The sequence below is a fragment of the Squalius cephalus genome (genome assembly GCF_949319135.1).
Source record: "Squalius cephalus genome assembly, chromosome: 6".
Lineage (NCBI taxonomy): Eukaryota > Metazoa > Chordata > Actinopteri > Cypriniformes > Leuciscidae > Squalius > Squalius cephalus.
The window spans coordinates 42,022,900-42,050,614 of record NC_137127.1 but is presented as its reverse complement, the minus strand read 5'-3'; the positions used below and the strand labels follow the sequence as shown (position 1 = coordinate 42,050,614).

Genomic DNA, 27,715 nt, shown 5'->3' with positions numbered 1-27,715 from the left:
ATTTATTCTTAATTGCTTTTATGAGCATGTATAAGGCTGAGGAAATTCAATTTGGAAATGTTATACCAAAGGGTAACTAGATTAACAAAACACTCCAAGTAAATCAAGAATCAGGATGAGTGATTCTCTGTGAACTTACCGTCACTCTAAACATGGCCTTTCACACAGGCGCACCACAATAACAAGAAATATACTCTATAGCATAGTGTGGGAGAACGGGTGGCTTTCCTCTATCAGTGGGCTTTATGGGGGCTGGAATACTGTTCTAAACTGCCCTAAACAAAAGCTGATAACAAAGCGGCTGAGACAGGCCAGTGACACATCTCTTCCTGCTCCAAACCTCCTCCGCAGAACTTGCGCAACAGTACAGAAGAAATACTTAACCTATCTTACATTTTTAGACATTCTTTGACATTCCAGTGGGGTTTTATATAATTGTGTCATTAATTGGATTAAAATATTGTATAACATACATTTATGTCAATTTGTGATGTACAATATGTGATGTATAATGTATGTAAAACCAGTCAAAAGGTTGTAATTAATAAGACTTTTTTTTACAGCAGTTAAATTTTTTTTTCTTGAGGATTCTTTGATAGTTAAAAAGTTCAAAAGACCAGCATTTAATTCAAATAAAAATCTGTACCTGACTTAACTGTCTTTACTGTCACTTTTGATCAAATTAATGAGGCTTTGCTGAATAAAAGTTTAAAATAATCTGTTTTTTCCACCAATCTTTTGAATGCTTTTCATGTATCACTGTTTCCAATAAAAATATTAAGCAGCAGAAACTTTTTCAACATTGATAATAAATATGTGTAGAGCGACAAATCAGAATATTATAATGATTTCTGAAGGATCATGTGACACTGAAGACTGGAGTAATGATGCTGAAAATTCAGCTTTGCCATCACAGGAATAAAATTAATTTGTAAAATTTATTAAAATAGTAATAAAATTGTAATAATATTTCACAATATTACTTGGTCATAAATAAATAAATGCAGCCTTGGTGAGGATAAGAGACTTTTTTTAAAAAACATGAAAAAATAGAAATGATTCCAAACTACAGTATGTGTGTATCACTGTAAATATATCAATGATGCATCATTTCTGCTGGAGTTTGAAAGATATGAAGAAAAACATTGTTCTTACACTGAACGTTGAGTATGACGCTGTCGGTAAAGCGTTCTGCGCGGTAAGTGACGATGCATGTCAGCTTTTGTCGGTGGGTTTCGCGGCTGGGCAACACGATGTAGTTGCTGCGCACGGTCACAGTGCCATTCGGATTACGCGTTTCCTGAAACGTGGCCTCTCCCTTCAGAGCGGTGTCCCATTTGATGACGCTGGGAGGCTTGCCGTTAGCCGACATGCAGGTGGCCACGGGCATCTTGCGTTTCGGAGTCCTTGCCACGATGGTGGGTGAAGTCAAGGTCATCTTGGTCACTGGCCGTGCTGGAGAAAAGAAGTAAACAGTAAATAAAACAGGGAAAGGAACATTGTAGAAGATACTAAAATACTGTGTGAACAGGAGCAACAAAGGTACCCTTGAGAGTTGAGAAAAAAAAAAAAAAAAGAATCCACTCCCTTTAACACTAATCTTGCTGTTCTGAAAAGTCGTTTTCTTCACGTCAGTACGAATCAAGCAGTTCACTAATTTCTTTTTCCCCCTACCCCGTGTTCAAAGCAAAAGCATCAGTCAAGCACTCAAACAGATGTAGAAACCACTCATTTTCCACGGTGCCCAAAGTCATCCAATCTCGATCCTTTATGAGCTGCCAATTAGCAATTAAAGAAGCCTGCATCAAAAGGGAAGATGTGTGTTTATGTGAGTGCGTGTCAAAGAGTGCTGATAGTGGGTCTGAGGTTTGTGGCGAGGGTTGATATGACATGAAGAGGCTCTTTGAAAAGCACTGAGCTGGTTATCTCCATTCAGGTTGCTCGCTCTTACTGCAATGCCAGCATTCTCAGAGGACGCATGTGAACGTGATACAAAATGGGCTTGGGAGTTAACAAGCCACATCAGTGAAAAAAAGAAAAAGAAAAAAAAACACCCTGTACTTGAGCCAAGCAGCTCCCTTTGCTGGTTTAATGGAAAACATATCAACACTTCATTTCTAATTAGATCTGCAATCAGTGGGAGCATAACCCACCTCTCTAACAAAATACTCATCTCTTGCACTCCAACACACACACATACATCAGCATGTTGTTTTTTTTCTAACCTGTGCTGCTTCCTAAAGCCTCCTCCAGACTGTGATATTTCTGCAATCCTATAAGATCATTCCAAATCACACTGTGCAACACGGATCTACAAACTTGGGAACGACGTGTAGATGACACCCATTGAATCCTAGGCTACGACGCAAGTTAGTGTAAACATCATCAGCATGCGCTAGTGGTAAACAAACAGAGCAAGATGAATCGCACTTTAGCAACTATGTGTGCTGAAAAAAAAAGAGGTGGAAGCAAAAGAGGAGGATATGGATACGGTCATGGCGAAGGAAAAGAGGTTAACTTAGCATGCCAATTTTGCGAATGGAGCTTGAGGTAATTAGTTTTAAGTTTTAGTGTCATGTCCCGTTGATCAATGCGCAATTTCATGTTGTATTTGTATTGGCTAGTCAGTTGACGAAGGTCGTAACAGCAAAGGTTAATTTCGTGAACGAAAACTGAAACTACGACTAAAACTGTTGGTCAAAAAAACATTTTCGTAAACTGAAGTAAAATAGAAAATTCAACAGCAATGAAAAACTAAAACAGAAACAAAACTAACAACACTTACTGAAAAACTAACTGAAATAAAATAATACGTAGCAAAAATAAATATTCGTAAAAATTTTTTTAAAAATAGCATGCTAGCCCACAAATAGACGTACATTTGTCAGAGTAGAAGTAAACTAAATGTCTGGTCTGAATAGAACACATGGATATGAGTATAATTAGTATATGATATTAAAATATACAATAGACAAAAAGCATAAATGGATCAATAAAAGAATAATATGTGAAAGGATTAATCATAGAAATAACCATAAAATAATACTTTTTTTTTTCCAAGATTTCATCTTTAATGTGAATAATTTTTACTTTTATACTTTTAGTTTACATTTGTTTGGTTCTTTGTTCAATTTCAAACAATTATTTTATATTTATTATTAAGAGGTTTCCACGAAAGTTAACTGTAAACGGCAAACATTAAACTTTGCTGAAATTAAATGTCTTTAACTGGTAAACATTCTGTTAACTCTGCTAAACTATGATAATTAAAACTGAAACTAAATTTAAAGGAAATTTTAAAATGATATTAATTTAAAAACTAATTTAAAAATGCAAAACTATATAAAAATACTTACAAAACCTGCAGAATTCAGGGTGGGCTTCTATAGAAATTGTATGTATGACTAATTTTATACAACTTGAAACAAGGCTGCAGCCGCTAGCGACAGTTGGTAGTGTTCCACTTGAGGCCAGGTGAGTGAGGTTTACACGCACAGCTCTTACTGGCCTATGTCTGTTACACAAGCTCAAAAAGGCACCATAAAAGTAGCCCCGTTGTGCACTATATTCAAAATCCTCAGAAGTCATATGATATATGAATCGATATTATCTATAGCTGGGATTCCAATTTTTTTATTTTTTTTTGTCAGCCAAACCCCTTTGACCTAAAATATTTACTTGAAATACCTGAGATTTCAAGTTAACATTTTAAAAATTTAACAACAGATTTGCATGTTCAAGCTTAATGGCATTTTATTTGCAGGTAAACAAATAAAATATTTAAATACTTATTACTACTTACTTATTTCCCCGGTTTCACAGACAAGGTTTAGTCCCAAACTAAAATACATGTTTGAGACGTTTTAGCTGAAAGCAACTGACACTGACATTTCGAACCAGCAACCTTTGGGTTACCAGACGGACTCGCTAACCATTAGCCCACGACTGCCCCAAAAAGCTACTTAAATGCCCTAATTGAACTAAGGCTTAATCCTGGCTTAATCTAAGCCCTGTCTGTGAAACCAGACCATTAGCTTTTCATCAACTCACAAACCCCAGGGGTTTGCAAACACTAGTTTGGGAAACCCTGTTCTTCTGTATGGCTTCAGAAGATTTAGAGTCATATGAACTCTTTTTATGGTGCTTCTGGTCTTTCATAGGGATGCAACGGTACACGGTAAAATCCCGGGCCGTTCGGTCAGCCCTGCACGGTACAATCTACCCTCGTGTCCCGCGGGACTTCGGTTTTGCCATTGAGTTCGCGCTGATCCTTTTAGTTTTTACTTTAGGCACCGTTCACATATCGCGCCTAAAAACGCGTAGAAAAAGCTAGGCGCGCCGCGTTCTCCTTTTTCCAAAGCGCTAGGGCGGTTGCGCTCCGGAGGCGTCTGTCGTTGCTAAAGCAACCGCGCTCTGGGGTGCGTTTCCCGAAAGCATCGTTGGCCAACTATGGTCGCAAGTTCCGTCGTTACCAATAGAGTTCAATGGACATTGCGATGAACTTGCGACCATAGTTGGCTAACGATGCTTTCGGGAAACGCACCCCTGGTTGGTTCTTGTCACGTGACCTATGGTGCGCTTGCGGCATTCTGAAAAGGTGAGAATTTTCTCCACTGCTGGGGACATCGTTAGTGCCAACTGGTCTCGCCTTGCACCAGACAGTGTTGATATAGACTCATCTTTTTGCACAATAATCTCTCAATAGTGGATGAGTAAATAACATTGCACTTTGTATCCTGAATGCAGTGTTTTTTTTATTATATTATTTTGCTCTGCTTTTTTTATTCAAAGCACAAGCTAATTTATGTTTGTTAAAGGTAAAAGTGCACTTTTTCTTTCACATTGATCACTTCATATACCAGTTATCAAGGTTTGGAATTGGGATCCACTTGAATATTTTGAAGTGTGTTTGTTTACATTTTGTATTTCATATAAGTGATAGTTGAAGAGGTTGTATTACTTAGTGTTGTTCAGTACAGACTAGAGTGTTAATTTATTCCATACATTGATGTTCTTCCTACTGTGACATTCTGTTTATGCTCATAAGAAAAATAAAACATATTTTTGGGATGAAATAGCAGTCTCTTTCTGCACAAAACATGTACCGAAACCGAACCGAGACCGTGGCCCAAAAACCGAGGTACGGACCGTACCGTGGGCTATCTGTACCGTTGCACCCCTAGTCTTTCAACTCACACATTCTGCATAACATATGATTCTGTGTTTTGAGGAAAATGAAAACAATACAAGGTTGGATTCCTTTAATTAAATGATAGCCTATCTTTACCTGTGTGTGCAGCTATTCGCGAAAACACGTATGAATATATTACATCTGCAGGTCGACTAAAACAGCAGAGTTGGACGCACTGATCAATACATTTCAAGTGTATGGAAGGTTCGAGCCAAGCACATTACACACAAGACCTGAATCAGTCAAGGACAAAGATAATTTTTTCTCAAGGGCTTATAGGGTTATGAATAAAATATTGCTGAAACGACATCTATTTACACCATACTACCTGCAATCCTCATGACAACAACTTGTCAGGGCTGAGACTGAGTGCTAAAAATATTCAAGAAAATGACACCTATTTCTTGCCTGTCCATCCTTGGTGTTATATGTGTTAAAGAACTTGCTACTCAGTGCAAAACCTTCCTCTTCAGCTGTAAAGTAAACTTGTTCTTACTTACAGTTGATTAACTACAATAATTCATTCAATTGGATGAATCATTTCAAGTGACTGAATTATAAGTTCTTACATGAAACTCATTCATGAAACATGAGCATAATGAATTTGTGTTAACAGTTTGTAATATTCTTTTGTAAAATGTCACTTTTGATGCCAAAAAAAAAAAAAAAAAAAAACTTACATTCAATTTCCATAGAAAACCACACTGAATTATGCAGTTTATGTATGACTAATCTTATACAACTTGTAGCATTCAATACCAAAAGTGTTTACAAACAACTGACATTTTTACAAAAAAAAAAAAAAAAAAAAAAATTAAATTTGAATTTTAGTATAAATTGTTCACAAAACAATTACAGAGTAAACGGTCACATTTAATGTGAATTTGCTCATGTTTTGGAACCATTCGTAAAATCATTGAGTAAAAAAAAAAAAAAATTTCAATGTGGATTTCTCTGTAAATCATATGTACCGTTATTTGCATACAAATTGCAGCATTGTATATAAAAAAATGGTTATGCACAATTTACTCTGAGTTGTAAACTTTTCGCAAAACATTCTTAAGGAAATTTCAAACAAATTTCAGTCACATTCAATGAGATTTTTTTGTGTAAATTCATAAAACCATTCTAGTGTAAATGTTTGCATTCATTGCAAATTTTTGTGTAAATCTTTCTTGAAAACAAATTCTTACATAAATTGTAGCATTCAATGTGTAAACTGTGCGTATAACTATTCTTACACATATTTTAGCAATTAATATAAATGTTTTTGAACAAATTACACACAAAAAAATGTCTGCTTGTTATTTGTGAATGAGGCCCATTGTCACATGAATGATTTTATGAATGACAGAAATTTGTTCTGCTCATGTTTCAAGAATGAGGCCCATTGATCATCTGTTTGTGAATGAGCTCTTTTCACAGAACAGAACTATATATATGTATGGTCTCAACTGCCAGTGTGGTGGTCTTACCAAAGACGGTGAGGTTGACCATATTCTCCCTGTTGCCTGCGGGGAATGTGGTGTACTCGCAGATGTAGGCTGCTTCATCAGAGAGCCGTAGGCTGGTGAACACAATGGTGGTATCCTCAAGAGAAGAAGGGGTCCTCTGGCGCACTGCAGGGTGCTTGAAGCTCACACGGTCTTTGAAAGGGGGCAGCACAGATACTCCCAAGGCTGGGTTGGCGGTGGCCACGTTTTGTTTGCTGCCATTTATCAGCTTTTGCCAGGTGACCTGAGAGATCTTCACTGGTGGCTTGCCGTTGATGAAGAGACATCGCAGCTCGACTGAATCACCCACAAATCCAGACTTGCTGGGGTCCGTCTGCACCGACTGCCCGTTCCCCGCTGCAGAAAGACAGGAAATAGGACATTACAAACAAGTCAACCAATCAGAGCCGAGAACGTTGATTGATTCATTCACTATACTCACTATGTGGCATAATTTAAGTTCAAAGTCAAAATGAATGTAGGAAATATTTTATGATCAAATAAGTTGTATTGGGGAAAGAGTCATATTTTCTCTATAAACATTATTAGCTGATCCTAATAAATTGATGGTTAATTAAATTCATAAAATACCAAATAGGTGTGTACATCCAAAAGAGGGGGGGGGGGGGGGGAATAAGCAGAAAAAAAAAAAAAGAAAGGATGTTTGTACACTGAACTTGAACTTAAACGGGTGGTTGATTATGATTTGACTTTTCTAACTTTAGTTAGTGTGTAATGTTGCTGTTTGAGCATAAACAACATCTGCAAAGTTACAACGCTCAAAGTTCAAAGCAAAGGGAGATATTTGCTTTTAAAGAAATTGCCTTTTAAGGACTACAACAAACAGCTGGTTGGGACTACACAACATTTCTCCCGGGTTAGTGACATCACTAACCCTAAAATTAACATAAAACCCCGCCCCCGGAACACGATTTATACATTGTCAAGACAGAATATGCTAATCAATGACTAGAGGATAACTACACATAAGCTACATTAATTCATCAGAAATGTTGTCTACATGTTTTCACTTCTTCTTGAGTCTCTCCATCTTTCTGACTCCGGTTTGAACATAAAAGGCTAAAAGTTTTAAAATGTTCAGGTAATCGAAGCTGCTAAGGACAAGAGTTCTTGAAGCTCCGCCCTCTGTGCGGAGAGCAGCAGCTCATTTGCATTTAAAGGGACAGACACAAAACGAGACGTTTTTGCTCACCCTCAAAAAGTGACAACTTTAACATGCTATATAAAAATATCTGTGGGGTATTTTGAGCTAAAACTTCACATACACACTCTGGGGACATCAGAGATTTATTTTACATCTTGTGAAAAGGGCATTATACCACCCCTTTATGCTCAGACAAACCAGATTGTATGCCTGATGAAGGCCTGACTGGTCGGAACGTTGCACTCTTTGCACTCTTCTACTTTTTTAAAAATATGTTTTTATAAACTATCTTGAAATTAAACGTATACTTAATAAATTAAAACACAGCAGACTAATAATGTATTATTTATTTAAATTATAGTTAAAACATGGACTACAAGCACATGGTATCTGGTCTTCTATATGTGTTTTTTGTATTCACGATTAATTGATAAATTGACTATTAATTTGAACAACAATCGACTATGCATCGTGAAAATTGACAACCCTAGCTGAAGTAACAACTCCTCATTGACTCGACTCTGGCTTTCACGCTACATGAGTGTGTCCAAATAGCTAGCATGCCCATTCAACAAGAGTACTTCAAACACTGCCTTCGTCGACAAACAGAACTAATTACAAGCATAGCAGCGGTGTTTACAGGCAGCATTAGGTCTTCAAGAGCTCCGGATGTAGACTTTCCCTGCATTTGTAATGATAGTAGATCCCCCCCCCCCCCCCCCCCCCCGGTCCTGACTGCCAACCCTCCCACACCACTCCATCCTAATTATTTCTCATTGGTAAACATCTCGGTGACAGCCTCAAGCACCTATTAATGGAAACAATGTGGGATCCAGTCTGAGTGAGCCCACAATGATGGCACTTGAATTAAGCTACAATAAACCAGGCAGGCAATTAGTAGTAAACGAATGGGTTTTCTATTTTTTCCAGAAATGGCTTTCAGGAGTTTGAAGGTATCTGTCACGTAGAGGATGCAACCATTGCCCCTAGTTAAAACAATAGTGGTTTTGTCTCTCTAGATAACCCAAAATGCAGCATGCCCCATTTCAAATGTCTTGTTTTGGCAGGCCCCTTGTCTTTTGTCTCCCTGGTGACCTTCTCTTACCCCCTCCAGCTGAGAATGATGTGTCAACACTCAAACCCCTCCTTCTTTCCCTTCCTTTTTGTCTCGCTTTCATGCACGTGGCATTACTCATACTTTTGTTTAACTACCCCCTTTACCTCACCCCCTGCTTTTCATTCATATTTTTCTTTGTCTTCACTTCCTTAACACCTGACCAGATAACCGGCTCTTCTTACATTTCCAGTCTGTTATGCTTCCTCAGAAGGGCCATGCATCCATGAACACTTTCAGTTCCTGTTTAGCTCTACAGAGGCCATTCATAACAGAAGCTTTCCTGGCCCGTTAATAACTCTGAGGCAAACGTGTCTCTGGAGGGTCCATGACTTCTGTTGTCTTTAACAAACCTGTCATAAAAGACCAAGAGTAGATATATTTCTCCTCGCCGTCAGGTGCTGTTTTGTCCTGTTGGCCTCGCTTCCTGCACAAACATATACTAAACCACATAGCTTCACCTCCCTCTTTCCCTTCTCCCTCTCTCTTATTTATGACTGGCAAAAGAGGTAATTACCTCCTACAGAGAGACCTTAGCAAAGAGGAAGTAACTCTGAACTTCTGTGCTTAATCACGCCACCATAAAAGTTGGGAATACTGCAGGAGGGGGAAAAGTACAGGTTATTTGACCAAATGGGTGTCATTGTGTCCCTAATATAAATATGTATAAAAAAGACAGTCTCATTTCAAGAATGTAACTTTCAATGACGATTTAAAGCCTACTTTAGTATTTCATCTTATGTTTTGTTGCTTGGCAGCCTAAAATGTCAAACCTGTTACCATAGGTTTGTATAGTAAACAAGTGCTCATTAAAAAGTGCATGTTTGTAGTTATATCAGTATTAAATTTTCTAAGAAGAATGTTGGTCTCATGACCTTGAGCACTTGTAATATCAAATTAAAATGAAAAATGATCAACCCTGTGACCTTTCTGATTATTCCTACACTGAAATTAGAACTTAAAAAGTATCAATTTAGATTGATTTACACTTAAACACATTGTTTGTTTGATAGATAGATTCATTTATTTATTTTTATCATATAAAGTGCATTTTAAAAATCATGTTTTCAAACTGTAAAAGGAGCCAGTTTCATGGAATGGCCAATATGACAGTAAACGGCAATATAAATTACTGATCAGGGATCAGCTTCATACTGATAAGGGTATTCCTTAGCCATTTTAAGAAAAGTTGAAAAACTGGTTTGAGCACAGGCCCGTTGGTAACATCCATCATGAATGTTTAACAAGTATGGACAAGTGTTCAAATGCTAAGTTCAAGACTTAAAAGGTATTTGAAAGCTAATCTGGGAAAAGTTAAACTTGAGATGGAATTTATAGTACAAAACTAAAATGGATCTCATGGCCAGCGGGGTTGAAACTAGACACACATTTAAACAGAAAGAGAGAGAAGCAGGCAAAATGTGCACTGTTCATTCAGTGTACAGAAGTATGTATTTTGTGTGTGTGTCTATGTGTTTGTAAGCTGAGAATTGGAAAAGACATTTCAAGGTCGCCACAGCACACACACTTAAAAGAAAGATACGATTTTTGAGAATCCATAGTACTGACCTCAAATAGAAAAAAAAATCTTATTTCTGATGTAGACTCCTCTTTCTCATGAAGTGTTAGACTTGGTATAATTTCAGGTTTGTGTTTAACAAGAACATGAAAGTATTTGTATTTATTTTTTGGCCATGACTGTCAACACCCATCATCTGCATATGGATTAAACTAGATATTTATGATATTTACGCCCATGCAAAAGTTACCATCACAATAATGTTATTGGTGGTTATTTACTGGTCCAAGTCAAAGGATTACCCCTAATCCTAAGTATGACCATCATTGTGATCCTAGCCTTAGCAAACACCACTTATAAAGAAGGGGATCCAGCTGGTGATGTGTCAGTTTTTTAACCGATGCACACCAAACCCTTCATTTCTCATTTACTCAGGCCTGTAGGATGAGATATTTTTGACCAGAGTGTATAGACCCATCAGTAGGCACTGTGAAACGACAGATTGATTGACTAATCGAGTTTGACAGAAAGACGGCTGGCAACCTCTGCACAGCTACCTTGGGGAGCACCTGTGTCCTTGTACCCCTTGGTTTGACCCTGTTTCCGCCTGCATTTGCTACTGTGACAGGGTCGAAACAGAGGAAATGCCTTGTGAAGTAACAATATGACTTAAAGCTTGCCAACAAAAACCGAGGCAGATCTAGGTGGGGAGAAATATAGGCCTAGTTAACTTAAGCTACATAAAGACATTGCTATAGAGGAATAGTAGAAGCAGCAGGGAGACTATATCCTGCTAACTCTCTTCTCTGAGTCATCCATTTAGACCACCACAAATAAATATCAGCCTTCCCTTTGGGGGAGTTGTGAGAGGGGGTAATTTTACGGCTCCAGAACCTAAATCCACACAATGAGAATCCAAAAGCCTTCGGGCCCCTGACCCCATTTCCACCTCCTCTTCCTCCACCTCAGGGCTGAAGGGGTCTTCCAAAGAAAGTAGGAGATAAAGAATAATTATAGCCTGCACAGTGGAGTTGAACAATGGAGGGCAATCAGAGAGAAAACTTGAGAATATAAGCACTTCTGTAAACAATAAAAGACGTTAAGTTGCTACGAAACAGAAGCAAGGGCAAACAGACTGCAAGAGAAAGTTGGAGTTGGCACAATGGTGCCCTCGAAAGCACAACAAAAAAAAAGTTGGGTAAGATGATCACTTGCAGACATCTGAGTAACGATGAAAGTGAATTAACACACCACAGAGCAAATCCTTAGGTCTTAAAGTATCATCAAGTAGTCCTGACAAACACACCCAAGGGCGGTGTTTCAGACAACATTGACTCTACTTCCATTTCCAGGTCTCTTAGCTGGACTACATGCAGAATTTCATAATGTGGAGGGGAGTAATCACATGGAAATAACTTCAAGACATATGAAGTCAGAAGAGGCTAAAGCCTTCCCCATTTCTCAAGGTGCGTTAAACAATCTCAGTTAATCACGTTGCGGCAATGTACGTTTCATCCACCCATAATGCCATTGAGAAAGGGCATTAAACAAGTCCAACATATTTGCGATTATTCCCTCAAAACTGGCACTTCAAGAACATAATCTGGCAAGACTGTGAGCATGTAGGTGGAAGTCAAGGATGGATGTAGTTTTCCTACCGGAGGGTCCACTCCTAGGCTGCGTTAGATTTTCTAGTCTAAACACTGACCAGGGACCTCCAGGAAAATGAAATGCATAAAATAAATGTAGTGTACACTAAACCCTAATATGTCCTGAGCAAATCCCTAAAGTTTTGCTTGCGAATTAGTGCAAACCACCACAGGCGACGGTCACACCTCAGATGAAATATTCTCTGAACCATCAAAGCATCAATAAGTAGCTTGCTGAACTTTAAATTTACCTACCTAGGTTTAAAAAGAAAGAAAAATCACTGGCAGTTGGTCAAACAACCTCAAGGCATTTTTTTTTTTATACAAATCATTAAACTGTAAATAATAATAATAATAATAATAATCAAACTGTAAAATGGATTTTTTATAACATTATTAAACTTCCAATGGATCTAATAGATCTTGGACATTTATTTTAGTGCAGAGGTTCTCAACCGGAGGATTGGGGCCCCCAAAGGGTTCACCAAACTTCCAGAGGGGCCGCAGGATGACTTTTAAAGTATTACAAATTGAAACATGATTATTAATACATTAAAATATCAAACTCTAATCTAAATTGAAATGTTAAAAAACAGTTACAGCAGAAATATCGTAGCCTATGTGGGTAGAGGGGGGCCTTTGAATATTGTGCTGGACAACGGGGGAACCTCTCACGATGGAATCACAGAATCTTCCTTATTCAATAACACACGTGGACCATGTGGCTGGGGTGGGGGTGGAACTAGGACTGCAACTAGGACTCCTGCATCAGTGCAGAGGCAAACTCCAAACAGAGCTACCATTCTCTGGGATGGCAGCCTGACCGGATCCGCATCTCTCCCTGGGCACGAGGCACAACACTGGACCTGCTTCAGGACTCTGAAAAAAATGATGGCATTCAGCCCATCTCATTAAGAAAACCGCAGAAAGGCTTGTTTAGAGAGTCTACAAAATACGCCCCATTGTGTGTGGGTAATCTAATAGCAATCTAGGTCCTTCAGTGAGGAAAAAAGAAGAGCTCAGCTTCGGTGAGGAGACTAATATGTTTATGTGCAAGAGAGTGATGATACAGTGCCTGCCAGCACATCCCGCTCACGCTGTGGGCGCATTACAACGCTGTATCAAGTTAGCAGCTAAAAACAGAGAAGAGACTGTGATGGTGGAGTTCAAGAGTAACTCTTAAGTCAATGAGGAGAATATAATGAATCCCACAGCTGGCTGTGCATTTACAATTCGTTCTAGCGTGTTTGTTTGTGCATGTTTCTGCAGACATTCTGAAATGTTGAGTGCTGTTTCTATATAGCCTACATGCCTTTTTGATTCCTGTTTTTCCAGCTTCCTTCACCCACTGTGTCAACCTTAGCTAATATTTACCTTCAGCAGAAACCTGCTGCAACAGATGGTCAGCATTTCGACATTCACTCGCGCTTTGCTCTCGCACCTTTCTCCAGTAACGCACACAACTTTACACACAATTCCCCTGAATATCCCTTTTTCTGATAGACCATCTACCATCTGCTTGACTGAGGCTGTTTATTTACCTGAACCAATGCACTACACAGGAAGTGATTCTGCATATTATCTTTGTCAAGCAGTTTGGTACACATTATCAACACCCTAAAGCCCCAGTGGAGCCCTTTGCAGTGGACCAGTGGTAATTCGAAAAGTCCAGTTGGAGCTTTTCTGGAAAGTTCTCTTTCAAACTCCCGAAAAGAACTCCAAACAAACTTTGTTTTGTCTGATTTTGTTTGAAATGACGTCACACCAGTTCGTTCTTTGATTTCGCTTGAAATATATAAGGGCCTAAGGGTACTGATCCCAAAAGCATCAAGGCCCCTCAACAAAAGCAGTTTAAAGAGGAAACATGCCTTTTGTTAAAAAAATGGATGGGAAATATTGCAACACTCAAACAAGAAAGTTTCAACTAGGCATGCACAGAAGCCAATTATTGTCATGTTATGGCCGATAACCGATACAATGCAGATTCTACATTATATTATATTTTGTCTAAACAAATAAAAATAAATAAATTAAACATTAAATCAACCATCTTAAAAGCTCCATGTTAATTTATGTAAACACAAGATGCCAGGTTTTGTAGCTTAATTTGAGCTAAAGAATATTACATTTTGGTCAAATTTTAGTGGTGATGTGCCATATGTTTCTTACTAAGCGTAGGCTCAGCAAACATCTTTTTGAGATTTTGGCCTTTCCTCATTCAAGCAGATAGGAGCTGTGCTTGCATAACTTGAAAATAACTGGCTGAGGGCATTATCAAGATGGCCGCCAAGTCGAATGACTTTCTTTAAAAGGACATTGCCCTCATCTAAAGAAAGGCACTGATTATACAACCATATGCTGCTTTCTTCCGTATTTGAATATGGATCCAACCCCACATGGCACTAGTCCAATGTGATGTAGGAAGGAGCGTACAGGCCCACGCTGCTTCCCCCCGAGAGTGGTTTGAAGGCGTTGTGAAAATGTCAAGGGGATGTATCAGCATACCTGTGTTCTGCTCTCTTTCTTCTCCATCACTCTTTTTTACACACTGATTCATCTTTCGCAGCTTGGCTTGCCAGCTCTTCCACTACATTTTTATATCCACAATCCAGCAGCAAGGATCAGAGCCGATCCTGACCTCCCTGAGGCCCTAAGCAAAATTCTGTTAAGGGGCCCTCCTACCTGACCCAGGAGCCGTGTAAACCATTTGCCATTGCCACACAGTCACACCTGACACCCCAGTGCTCCCACTACAATTCTCCCTCCTTTAACTAGTACTAAGAAAAATGTAATTCCTGATTTCAGAAATAGACATTGTTACTAGAAAAAGTACATTCTTAATATCAATAATTCACATTCTAAATAGTACAAATTTAATTGATATCAAAAATGAATGTGTGAATGAATAAAAGCTCGAATGGCTTGCCATAGCATGTCACTGTGTTTTAAATGATAAAAGCAATACTTGATACATGATGGTTATTATTTACTGAGGGATGTGCATCCATATTGACCAGTATGTCCAGCCAATCAACATTTTAAATGCAATATAGCCTATAAATCAATAGTCAATGTCAATATATTGCTTTCCATCTTGATTTATTGCAGAGTTGTAACTAAACTGACTTGAAGACTGGATAATCATTGTCTTGTTTTAAAAGTAGCTTATGTGTGCCTATAATGAGGAGTGCCATCACACCCATAGTGTACAGGTCCCCACAGATGTTTTGCTGGAAAGTGCGCGTTTCATTTCGTGCACACGCATATGAACGCATGTTAACGCGCAATGTGATTATCTTTTCCGAGCTGCAGTTTACAAACAAACACCGTTGCCCTTTGTCATGTATCAAACATAATAAATAGTTGTATTTCACTCTCACTTTTTTTTTCTTTTTTTTTTTGTCAGGCACATCAACTTAACTTTACTGTTCTTTACTGACATCAAACTTGGAGAGGAGAAGTCTACCTGATTGCTGTACCCGCAATTCACTCTCAAGGTGTTTTTTCTTTTTTTTTTTTTTCTTTTCGTGACCAGAGGAATAGTTCCGCTTAATTTTCTCATCGATGTTGTAAACTTTGATTGACGCGCTTTGACATGAGGAGGAGGCAGGGCCTTGAGTAATTTGCGGGGCAAGAGTAATCTTTCAAAAACATCTTGATGATTACAAACTTTTGACCATTAGATAATAAATAATATATTTTGTTTTGTCTCTCTATAGGCTCAAAAGAGGTCAACAGCAACTACTAAGTAAACAGGCCGATACCCGATTTGGAGACAAGGTCGTGCTCACTGACGTTTTCTCTCCGTCTCTCTTGCAACATAAACAAGGACACTGTCATGGTTTCGGTTGGGCTGAAGAAAAACAAAAAGAACAAACACAATATCTGTCCGTACTTGCCCTAACAGCTGATGACATCATCCTGATACGAGATACCAGGCCACCTGTCAGAGTCAGAGGAAGTTAGGGTCGACAAAACTTACGTGGTTAATAATTACAAAGGCCAACAAAATGACTACACAGAAACTGTCCTGCTTATTTGGAAAAGAGAGACAGAAACTAGACACAAAGATAAGGAAAAAAGGCTCAGCTGGCACAATTACATAAATGCATGCATAAATGCATAAGAGAGTTTTACACTGAACGATATTCAGCTAAATTATTTATGTCCCCATTCAGTAAAAAGCTTTTTCTGTGGTACACACGAAAGAGTGACAGCTTCCTTTACTTATGCTCTGTTTGGAGTATGTATATGTTTTTGCCAGTGGATTTGAATATGCTGATGTTTGCGCAATGATAGGTTTGTGGACAAAAGGACGACAGCAGGCTACCTTCTATGTAACTATGTAAACATCTATAAAATGACTTTAACAAACTGAGATCTTTTCACGAACCACAGTCTCCTGTGGATATCAACATTAAAGTGACCAGCGTTTCCCAGCGGGTGATTTACAACCAACGTAACCAAACAACATGACCACTGCAAGTACAAGCCCGTGAGTCATTGCAAATGCGAAGTAGTTTAGACATAATGAACAAAACATAATTAATATTTTATTGCACAGATTGCCAGATAAATACGCCCACAAGCGTTAAATGATCAGTGATGGCAATTTTTCAATAATGCAGTGATATTCTCCAGCATAAAATCAATAACAGCTGTTAGATGTCTTCATGTGAAAAATATCTAATCAATAAATAATGTGGCCATGGCCATTACTATTGGGCCATAAGTAATGTATTACACCTGAGACAGCCTTTGTCTGGGGGTTACTGTTGTGGGTGGTTCTAAAGAAGGTTGGAGTCAAATTAAAGTGAATCCAACCATAGAGAGTAAGACAAAGGGAAAATAAGCAGTGTATACCATTTAGCTAAATCAATTGCAGAGTACTGAATTATTATGTTATAATCAACCTTAAAGGGTTAGTTCACCAAAAATGAAAATTGCCACCATTTAGTCACTCTCATGTCAAAGAATAACCAAACTCTTATGTGTTTGTAATGACCTGTGTGTTTAAACCTCACTCCCCTGGCCTCAAGAGGCACGTCTTTAGTGTCTTAGTTAGTGCGCATGCAACCCACACCGAGGCAACCCCGGTTCGAATCCCGCTAGGAGCAGGTCGAGTAGGACCGGTTACAGAAGCATTGCTCTAAAATATATTTTCTCTAGTATAAAATAATAATAATTGCAGTATTTCACCAAACCCACTCAACATGACTAAAACCCATAACTGAAGCATATGACAGAGTAAAGCGTCATGCAACAGCGTGCAGTTCCAACACAAACACACAGACTCAATAAAATCATGTCTGATGCAACATCATGTCTGTCTCTGATGTGTATATTGAGTGTGGGTTTGGTTGTGTTTTGTGTCCACTGCTGAGCAGATGGTCCCAGTGCACCTTGGGCTACATTGTCTACTCTGCACATCCAGCAGAAAAAGTATTTCAAGTTCAGCCAAAAGCGACACTGGGGAATATGCTAAGACGGCCGTGCATGGCAAATCCTCTCCCTGTCCATCATCATCAATGGGCAAAATTTCAGTCTGGAAAAGTTCAAATCCAAAGTATTCACAAGGAAAATCGGATTGGAGGTAAGTATAATTATTAAATGGATTACATGGATGAGCGATTCAAATGCTATGCATGAACTAGCATGACGCAAGATTCCAGGCTGGGTATGTATGTAAAAAATAAAATAAAAAATACTTGAAAATATCATCTATTTGCATTTATTAATTTGTGGTACTAAACACAACGTAACATGATGATAATAATAATAATAATAGGTGACAATGTCTCGGGTATTACAGGATGACATATTGGTGCATGTATATTTTACACCTTGTAACAAATATTTCATTAAGTAAATGAAAGAAAGAAAGTAGCATGTAACCCATACTCAGAATTTGTCCTCTGCCTTTAACCCATCCAACCCACACCCGGAGCAGTGGGCAGCCATTATGCTGTGGCGCCCGGGGAGTGATTAGAGGTTCGGTGCCTTGCTCAAGGGCACTTCAGTCATTTCCTGCCGGTACTGGAATCAAACCAGCAAACTTTGGGTAACCAGTCAGACTCGCTAACCATTAGGCCACGACTGCCAATAGAACACTTTTTTTTCCAGTGCACAGATCATGTTTTTTTGGACATGACACCATGGTAATAATATGTTTTCTGGACATATATCACTAAAAAGTACCATGTTATTATTTGAAGTACCTTGTAAATAGCATCATACATGGATTTGATAAAAGACCTGTAACTTAGACTCAAATAATAGCTAGCCCTTTTAGCCCCTTATATGTTTTTTTTTGAGAATAATGGTCAACAGAAATTCACCTTTGTGTACTAAACACATTTTATCTTTAAATGTATATCATGTATATAGGATTTATATTCTGTAGATACTGGTACTGGAATTTGGGCACTTGTCATTAAGGCTACATGATGACTTAACCTGTGATTAGCTTTCCAAACTCCAAAGGTTTCTGTGACTAACAGTAGCACAGCCCCCTAATGGGAGGGCAAATATAAAAACAAAAAGAGAACAGAAAATCAATATTTGATGTGAGGTGCTTCTGAAATCCTCAAGCCCCCTCCTGTGTCTCTCTGATGAAAGAGTTTTATGAAGATTTCTTAGAGGGAAGTCATGTTGAGAGATTCATCTATTTTTAATGATTTGTAGAAAAAAATATGAGATGTCCATCGGACATAAAAGAGCATGGTTGATTATCAGGGTTTAAAAAGGCCAGTATTGTGGAAACACTACAGCTGGGCCGGTGGGCAGCTTTGGTCTCTCCCCCTCATTCGACAGAGCAGATTGATCCATTAACATGTCCAGTTGGGAATTCACGCTCCAACTGGAGGGGGTAGTGAAAGAGTCTGGACCACTCACAATTAACACATACATTTAGTATGCGACCGGCCAGTGCCATCATCTGTTATCTGGCGCTAGATAAGATCACAGAGATTTAGAACTTGAAGAACATTAGGAATAATTTATCCAAAGCTACAACTATGAGGTAAAGATGACTTAGAAATAAAAATGGCAAAACCATGATGGTTTCATATTGGATTTCCAATATTATTGATTTTTAAATGAGGTTTTAGGGCGCTTGGACTCATTACAAATGGGTTTTTCACTTTTTTTTCTCTCAGTCAAGACAACATACTTAACACTAGCAAAGTTGTTAGCAATCATTAACACTTTTGCAGGCACTCATAATTTACATGAATGTTTGGCATGGTGCAAATATTACGATTCCGGTTTTTTTTTTTTTTTTTTAAGTTTGCTCTAATTAAATGAATATCATTTGTGTAATAACATTATGTTTAAAATAGCGTTCATTCGCATGATATGAAGATTTCAGTCATATCAGTAGCCTAATAAAAGTTATTTTATTCTACAAGAAGTGGGTGCCGCTATGTTGATCATATGATTGGCCAATAATTTATCTTTCTAAAAAAAACAAAAAACAAAACTGTTTCTTTTAAATGATGCTGCCTCCACACCAATAGGTGTCAGTGTACGTCCAAGACAACTGTCATATCGGCCAGTGCAACATAGAAAATACTTTCAACTAAAGCACTTTTAACTAAAAAAGCAAAGAAGGGCAGAAAAGTAAAGAGGGTGATGTATAAACTGTTCAGTGTTTCTGAGCAGAGCTCCTAGAGTATGGGGCTGTACTATTTCCGTGACCAAGACCGCAATGGATCTTTCCAATGGCTCTTTGGGAGCGTTCCATTCTCCACACACAGCCCATGGAATGCTCACCACATCTCTAGTCTCCAGTGCATGTGCTGCCCAGCTGGGTAGAGGGACGTCAAGTCCCCCTCCTCCAACACTTCACCACACACCACAATTCAGAGCTTTTTCCCATATCCACACACACACACACACACACACACACACACACACACACACACACACACACACACACACACACACGCACTTCAATGCATAGCGGGTCCAAAACACACCATGTCTAGGTCCAAAATCCAGTTTTCACTTTCTCTACAATAGTTCTATAAACCTTCAATGTGACTTTTGTTCTAATCACGGAAATTTTCCAGAATTCTGTCAGATTATCTCAGCAAGTCTGGAGGTTGTTATTCCAGGTCTCACATCAAAGAGCAGAGGAAACCCAATCCAAATGACACATCATCTATCATAATCCATGTCCTTCCGTCAATAACCTTCTCCGCCAAAAAAACCCAGCAGTCTGTGGTGCGATAGATGGAAAGTGGTATTCCGATGACATTTTTCTTCATTTAAAAACTCACCAAATAGATTTACAGTCATCAAGCGAATGAGAGCTATTGTAGCATTTAAGCAAAAACAAGAACATTTCGTAAAAAAAAAAAACAGACCAAGAGATTTCTCAGAAGTGAAGTGCAGAAGCGGGGCGCTGATTGCACATTTGAAGAGTTAAACATTGAGGCACTTTTGGCTTTCAATTAAATGAAAAGTATCTGGCTATGAGATGAAGACGAGAACCACAAAACCACAGGTTGAGGAGAGGGAGAACGTATGAAAAAGTCGAGGGGTGGAATGAGTTACAGAGTTCCCCACAAGACCTCAGAAGTCCAATGCTGTATATTGACATGAAGACCATGAGATGGAGGAACTCGCCAGTGGAGCCTTATACAAAGAAGGTTAGCATATGTGTTTTAGCATATAGCACAAGTCATTGTGGTTGAGGAAAGGGGAAAAAAGCAAGGCTAGCTCCTCATACTTCACTGTAAATGCAGGCCTGAGGTAATTGCCCTGAGTTGTCTGAAATCAACAGGGTGGGTGGGCTCACAAAGGAGGGTCTCAGCTGAAAAAAAAAAAAGGAAATGGACTTGTGGGATTACGCAGTGAGTCTGAAAATCAAAGCATTCTGAGGAGTAGATTCTTTTCGTTTCCACAAAACAACTAGATTACACCAGAACGACATTAAGATGAATCAGACAGCATGCTTTATTTGAAGTTCGGCTTTAGGATGCATGGATGTCAGTGGGTTAAGATAAAGGGTGTAAGATGATTAAAAAGATAGAACAAAGGCTACGAATAATTGTGGAGTTCAAGACATTTTCAATGTAAATGCATTGACAGCACTTTTAACGGTTCTCTTCATTAATGGCCATCAAAGGTACACTATAATTACCTGCTTTTTCAAAGATGTGCAGCAGTTAAACTCCATAACGTGTCAGTCCGCACGAAACATTCAAACATCCCCAAAGGTCTACTGAGCCATTCTTACAAGGTGAGACAATCCCCTGTGAAAAGCATCTGCTTTTCGCCTGAAACTCTTTGATAAAGAAAGAATGGGGTAAATATATGAATAAGTCTAGCTGACATATCACAATACTGTATTACTATTGATCAGAGACCCTGAAGCGAGCAAGAAAAGAGACTCAAAGGGAGATTCAACAACTCAATTAGCTTGGATTGAAATTACTGTCACTCACTGAACCTTAAAAGTGGAGGAGCACCGCTCGAAATAACTTAAAATCGGGCACAGTCTTGGCAAATCTGCAGCTTAAGGAAGCAACACAAACTTGCTAGCAGCAAAGGATTACGCTCATCATCATTTCCTCTCATATAACAAACCATATTATGGTGGAAAGGACTCACATGCCCCAGAAGCTTCCACAAGGGCAGCAAGCCATTGAATTTGTGTAGCTCTTTTTAAACACCAAAAAGTTTTGCAAATAATAGCAATTCATTTTTAACCACTGCCAACACTCGGCACCCACCTGGAAAATGCAACAGCAGCCTGTTTATGCCAGTGCAATCAACACACATTTGCAATTCAGAGGGGAGAACATGGAAAATTAATTATTTTTGTCAATCAGTTTTTGATTGAGCTGTAAAATTTGGAATATTGTGGCCATGCAGGTTACATTTAATCAAGAGTTCACCCTAAAATTTGAAATTTACTCGCACTGTTCCAAACCTGTATGTTTTGAACAATGTTGGTTCCAAAACAATATACAACCCATTTGACTTCCATAGTATGGACAACAAGACAAAATATCATCTTTTGTGTTCCATGTAAGAAATAAAGTCATACAGATTTTTTTTTTTTTTTACTTTATCCGAGTGAATAAATGTTCTACTTAATACTAAAAATCCTTATATGTAACATAAAGTGCAATTTATGAAAAATGCTCAATGCATGTATATCCACACATTAACATAGCATACACATCATCATTGCATTGCCAGTTTTTAGTGTCTCGTTTTTTTTTTAAAGGGGAAAACATGTCGAGTTAAAATTGATTTCAGATTAAATTTTTTTTTTTTTTAAAGTGAAGATCTCGCCATTCTGTCTAGGTGTTTTTGAATGAGCGAGCTCTATCCCTTAAGAAACACATTTGGAGGACATAACCCAAAATTAGCATAATTATACACAGTTACTACTACAAGACCGACTAGTCGGTTTGATGTTAAGAGAGCCCACCGAGTAAATTTTGAATACATAGTTTTGTATCATTAATGTATAGTTTTTACCCTTACAAAGGTTCATCCTTGGAAAAACCCATTCTCCTGTTTTACCATTTTGTCAAAGTGCCAACCCTATGCATAGCCACTCCTTTCCCCTCGCTCGATCCCTCCACCACTGTCATGCTTTGAAAGGATTGACAGTCTCTCAGACAGAGCTGATTAAAAGCTTTAAGGTCAGAGAAGTGGGACAGCTATTGAGTGAACACCTGTCTGGCCATACACACACCGCCAACCCAATGCATTGCTACGTGTGATCTTCATCACAGCATGATCAAAGACTCCAAATAAAACAGCCCTGCCGCCCCTAACACTACACACACACACACACACACACACACACACACACACACACAGTCATGGGTGACTGCCCTACCTGTCTTGGCCAAAACACCATCATTAAATGCCAAACAAGTTCATCTTTTTAAAGGTTCTGGAAGCGCTAACCCTCATCCTATTTCTAAAACCCAAGCCTCAACTGACATGTCAGAAAACACGATGGCTGCAAACCCAAAAGTGGAAAATTATTCCCAGATGGAGAATCTTTCAGATTGTGACTCTTGATCGGTGTTAATATTAATGAATTATATACTTTAATAAAAAAAAGTGCATACTTGTTGCAGAGAGGTTTTCTATAAAAACAATGTAAATGAAGGATGAGCATGCTCAGTTTGAGAAAGCATTTGGCAGTTGAAAAACATCCACTTCCTGGCACAAGATTCCTCTGCAGTCAGCCAAACCTTAAGCTGTCCTGAAGTGCACTTTTAAAACAATTCTAAGATGTACGACTGTTTGTGACTAGTTTGAATAGAGCAGCACTGTATTTTTCTGGATGTGCTATCTCTACGAAGAAACATGCAGTTGCTCAGCCGTTCAAGACAAACACCGCTACCAGAATTGAACAAGATACAACTTGTCTGTCATGTTTTTGTTCATAGTAGTTGAGCAAAACTTTATTTGCCTTGAAGCCATTTCTGACATCAGTAGCTAACATTTGAGCACACACATATACTGCATATGGATGTGTGACATGACATCGCAAGCGCTGACAGCAGTGTCCTGAACTTAACATGCTATATTTTTTTTTCTGTAGCTCAAGCAGTACAGCTTGGCACTAACAATGCCAGGATCATGGGTTTGAGTCCCAGGGAATGCATGAAATGATTGCATACCTTAAATGCAAATGTAAGTTGCATTGGATACAAGTTTTTCCGTAATTTCCAAATTCATATTCATATTTTTATATGTGGTACACACTGCCGAAATGCAATGGAAATGCATGTGCCACAAGTTATATCAATGTGACAGTCTGATTACTATTACCACAGCAGCAAATGTTATAATCAACAAACTGCAAAAGTGTTAACTGAACCCATGGCCCTCAATATTTATTACAGATGACTGCACTTTAGCCCAAGTGCATTAGGTTTGCAATTGCAAATGTGTTGGTGGGATGTGTATGTCTATGAAAAGCAAAAGGTTTTAAAAGTACTTAATGACTGTTTTCTGCTTTCTAAGGTTATGCTAAATAATTACTGCTCATTATTTTTAGGCTTTCTTTCCAATATGTTACAGGCATTAGTTTTCTTGGCACAAATGTTCTTTCATACTGTCTAACACTGCTTTTTAATCCACAGTTCAATTTTCATTTGGAGATAAAAAATGCAAGCCCGAATTATTAATACATGTTGTGACTATACTTTTACATTTACTGAAGAAAATGTGAGTTATGTTTGACCTAGCAAAATTGCATTCTGTGTGGAACCCCAAAGTTTCTATAATATTGTAGTCTCGAGATAAGTCTTCACTGTAAGTTTGTGATTTTTTCCCCCACCCTTTTCACTTGTCAAAAAAGTAAGTCTGATCACTCAAAAAGCAATAGTGCAGATCTCTTCAGCAAGGATCAAGTTTCAGGTATCATTCACGCAGCACAAACATGCTGAAGTTCAATACTTGGTGTTACGGTTATTTTCAATTTTCTAGCCTTAAGTATGAGCAATTGTGATAGTGATGCTTGCCTTAGCAATATATTTCAAAAAGAAACTCCCAAGCATCCTACTTTAACCTCCCCAGAACCTGCCTGCAAACTCATTTTCTTCCTTCAAAGCCATGTGCCTTCATCTTACTTTGAAAACGTAATACTCCTCTGCACAATTAAAATGGTGTAGTGTGACCTCAACGACATTCTCAGAACTGATATGCAGTTTGTGGATCCTCTATCAGGCCTGGCGTACTTCGTTTTACTGCCAGGCGCAGGAGTATCTCCAGTTTTGCAAGTTCAGAAATCCTCTCCCATCCAGCGCAGTGGCTTAACCTGTCTAGCCTGATACGACTCATGAAAAAACACAGAGAACCGTTGATTGCTTGACCTTGCTTTAGTTTCCCACAATGATGAAAGCAAGCATTTGAAAGATAAAAAGGCACTCAATGTTCAGTTGCAAAATACGGTGTACAGAAATGTGGGTCACATTAAATGTCAGATTCCAAAAGATTGAAAAATAAAGAGCAAGTGCACTTTTAATATATTTATTAACATCAAAAGACAGGCTAATTCTAGGACAATAACTTTTTAATTTCAGAAGTATTTATTAATTATGACATTCACAATTTTCTCATTAGCATTCCAATGTTAACCAATAAAAATGTTTTATTTCCTAAAGAAAAAAAAAAAGAAAAGATTTTTATACATTGAGTGCACTAGAAATATAGATGACCTTAAAGTAACAAACAAACAAATAAAAAAAGATTCCATTATGTCTTAAAAAACAAGAAAAAAATTAAAGAAAGTAAAACTTGAAGAAAGTAAACCTTGAAAGAAAGAACATTTTATGCATATATTATATTTATTTATGTATTCTATAAATCCACAGTTATGAACTATTGTCTGCAACCAGACAGCAGGGCGCATGTTTCACTTTTACCCTACCTGATGTTTTGCTTTAATATTTATTTATTGACCTGTTTGACACCTCTGTGGGAAATCATTCTCAAGAAGGTGAGACCTTCTTCTTGATGTTTGTTTATTCTCTAACACGCACTGGTCCACACAGCTAGGGGTTCTAATGATTTTGCACCTCAACACGTTCATTTTATAAGAGTGTTTGCATTAAACATTGCTGTCCACTTTCATTTTATGGAAAAGAGCAGCTCAAACACTTTACAAAACATCTCTTTTTGTACCTCAATGAAGAAATACATATGGGTAATTTAGGAATATCCCGAGAGAGAGTAAATAATGACAGATTTTTTTCATATTTTTCATTTTTCATTTTAATGGCGCACCCACAAAAAAACAACAAAAAAAAACATGTTTTTCTGATACGGCTGTTGTTATTATAATCAAGTCAGGCAAAGGCTGTTCAGTTGGCTCCTTTAGCACCATGTTGCTATGACACTGTGTATATCAGATTAAGATGACATGTCTATGGACCCTCTTCTGAACGCATTTGCATGGGAAACAAGTTTATGAATGTAATGAACTGCTTCTAGCGCCACTGCAGCTGTTAATGCAGGCAAAAAATCATCCTAGTTTCGCAAGCCAAAAACATCTTCAAAAACAGGCAAGGGTAAACCCATCCTCACACAATCCCTCTCTTTCAAGCGTGGTCATTAGAACGTTTCATATTCAACAAATCTGACATTTGGTTTTCTGTACATCATATTATCTACAGCCGCAAGGTATGTGTTTGTACTTGGTGGAGTGTAAATGTAAGAATGCTTGTTTTAGTTTTGAATGGATTCAACTCTTGGGCATGAGACGAGTGATAGTGCACAGACGAGTGATCTGTTCCCAAAAACTGTAACCTTTGTTTAGTCGTGTTTATTATAGCACGATATGGCATAAATGTTCACACGAACTTGACGGGTGAGAGGCTGAATTTATCTCTTTGTGTTTATTTTATGAAGCCCTTTACAAGGTCTACACCCTCAGTGTAGCTTCAATAAAATAAAATGTAAGCAGTTGGCAGATTTTTTTATCCAAAACGACTTGAATTTAAGGTATGCCTTTTATAAACACACGCATTGCCTCGGAATCGAACCCATGACCTTGTCATTACTAGCACCAATCTCTACTTCAAAACTTAGGAGGGCCACAGCCCTGCAGAGTTTAGCTTCAACCCTAATGAAACACACCTGATCCAGCTCATCAAGTCCTTCAGGATTACTTGAAAACTACAGATGTGTGTGTTGGAGCAGGTTTGGAACTAAACTCTGCAGGACTGTGGCCCTCCAGGAGCTAAGTTTGGCACCACTGCTGTATTCATTCTACAACAAATTCTACCCAGAAATCTTCCAAATGTAAACATACTGCAAAGACTCAAGTCTACAATGATAATTAAGACTTGTTTTCTTATGTATCCATAATTCATGCATTTAGTTCGACAATGATCAAAGGTAACTATTTACGCCGCTGTGGGGAAACTTGTATCGAGTTCCAGTTAATAACCTGGTTGTAATCCCAAAGAAGCAGAAACTCTTTCAGTTATCAACGAAATTATTAATTTTCATATTTAGCAAAAGCGTCCACACAAATTACTTGATTTGTTATTGTAATACTATGGCTTTAAAGATTAAATATGCAGGCAACACAACAAAAACAGCACTGATGAATATGTATGAGCGCTTCCAAGCCGTGCACCCGATTCGCTCAGACGAAATCAAGTGAACCTTATAGTGACCTACTTAAAAGAATGCCAGATGACAAGGCCATCTCATGCTTTTTCATCTTGCAGTCTAGTGAGGCAGAAAGCCCCACGCTGCACCGTATTTTAAACAGGCCTCCTTATCAACGCGGTGTGGGCAGTCCTCGGGCAGCACAGGGTTTGGTTGATTAGCCCTGTGAAGGGCAGACCGACTCTACCCTCCCACACTGGACTGTACCGCTGCCACCGCTTCTGTTGTTAATGGTGTGTCCCACCCATACAGCATGAGACTTGAACGGTCCAACTCTTCTGCTTCCCACCATGTGGCTTGCAGCACTCCGCTTGGCCAGTGGACTGTGACAAGTCCGGGGCTCTAAGGTTGTTTGTGCCACAGCCCAGCCAAGTCTACAAGGCAAAGGTGACACTTAAACCTGCCACCCAGCCCGACCAGAT

The 27,715-nt window shown here is 38.5% G+C and overlaps 1 protein-coding gene across 6 annotated transcripts in view; it reads right to left on the bottom strand.

Moving 5' to 3' along the window:
* Positions 1-27,715, bottom strand: part of nectin1b (nectin cell adhesion molecule 1b) — a 246,888-nt gene that overhangs the window by 174,926 nt on the left and 44,247 nt on the right. For all 6 annotated transcript variants that reach the window (XM_079874415.1, XM_079874414.1, XM_079874412.1 and 3 more), the window contains exons 2-3: positions 6,667-7,041; positions 1,156-1,455 (exon numbers count right to left, since the gene is read on the bottom strand). In XM_079874415.1, the coding sequence (XP_079730541.1) occupies positions 1,156-1,455; positions 6,667-7,041 (675 nt within the window). The remainder of the gene's footprint in view (positions 1-1,155; positions 1,456-6,666; positions 7,042-27,715) is intronic.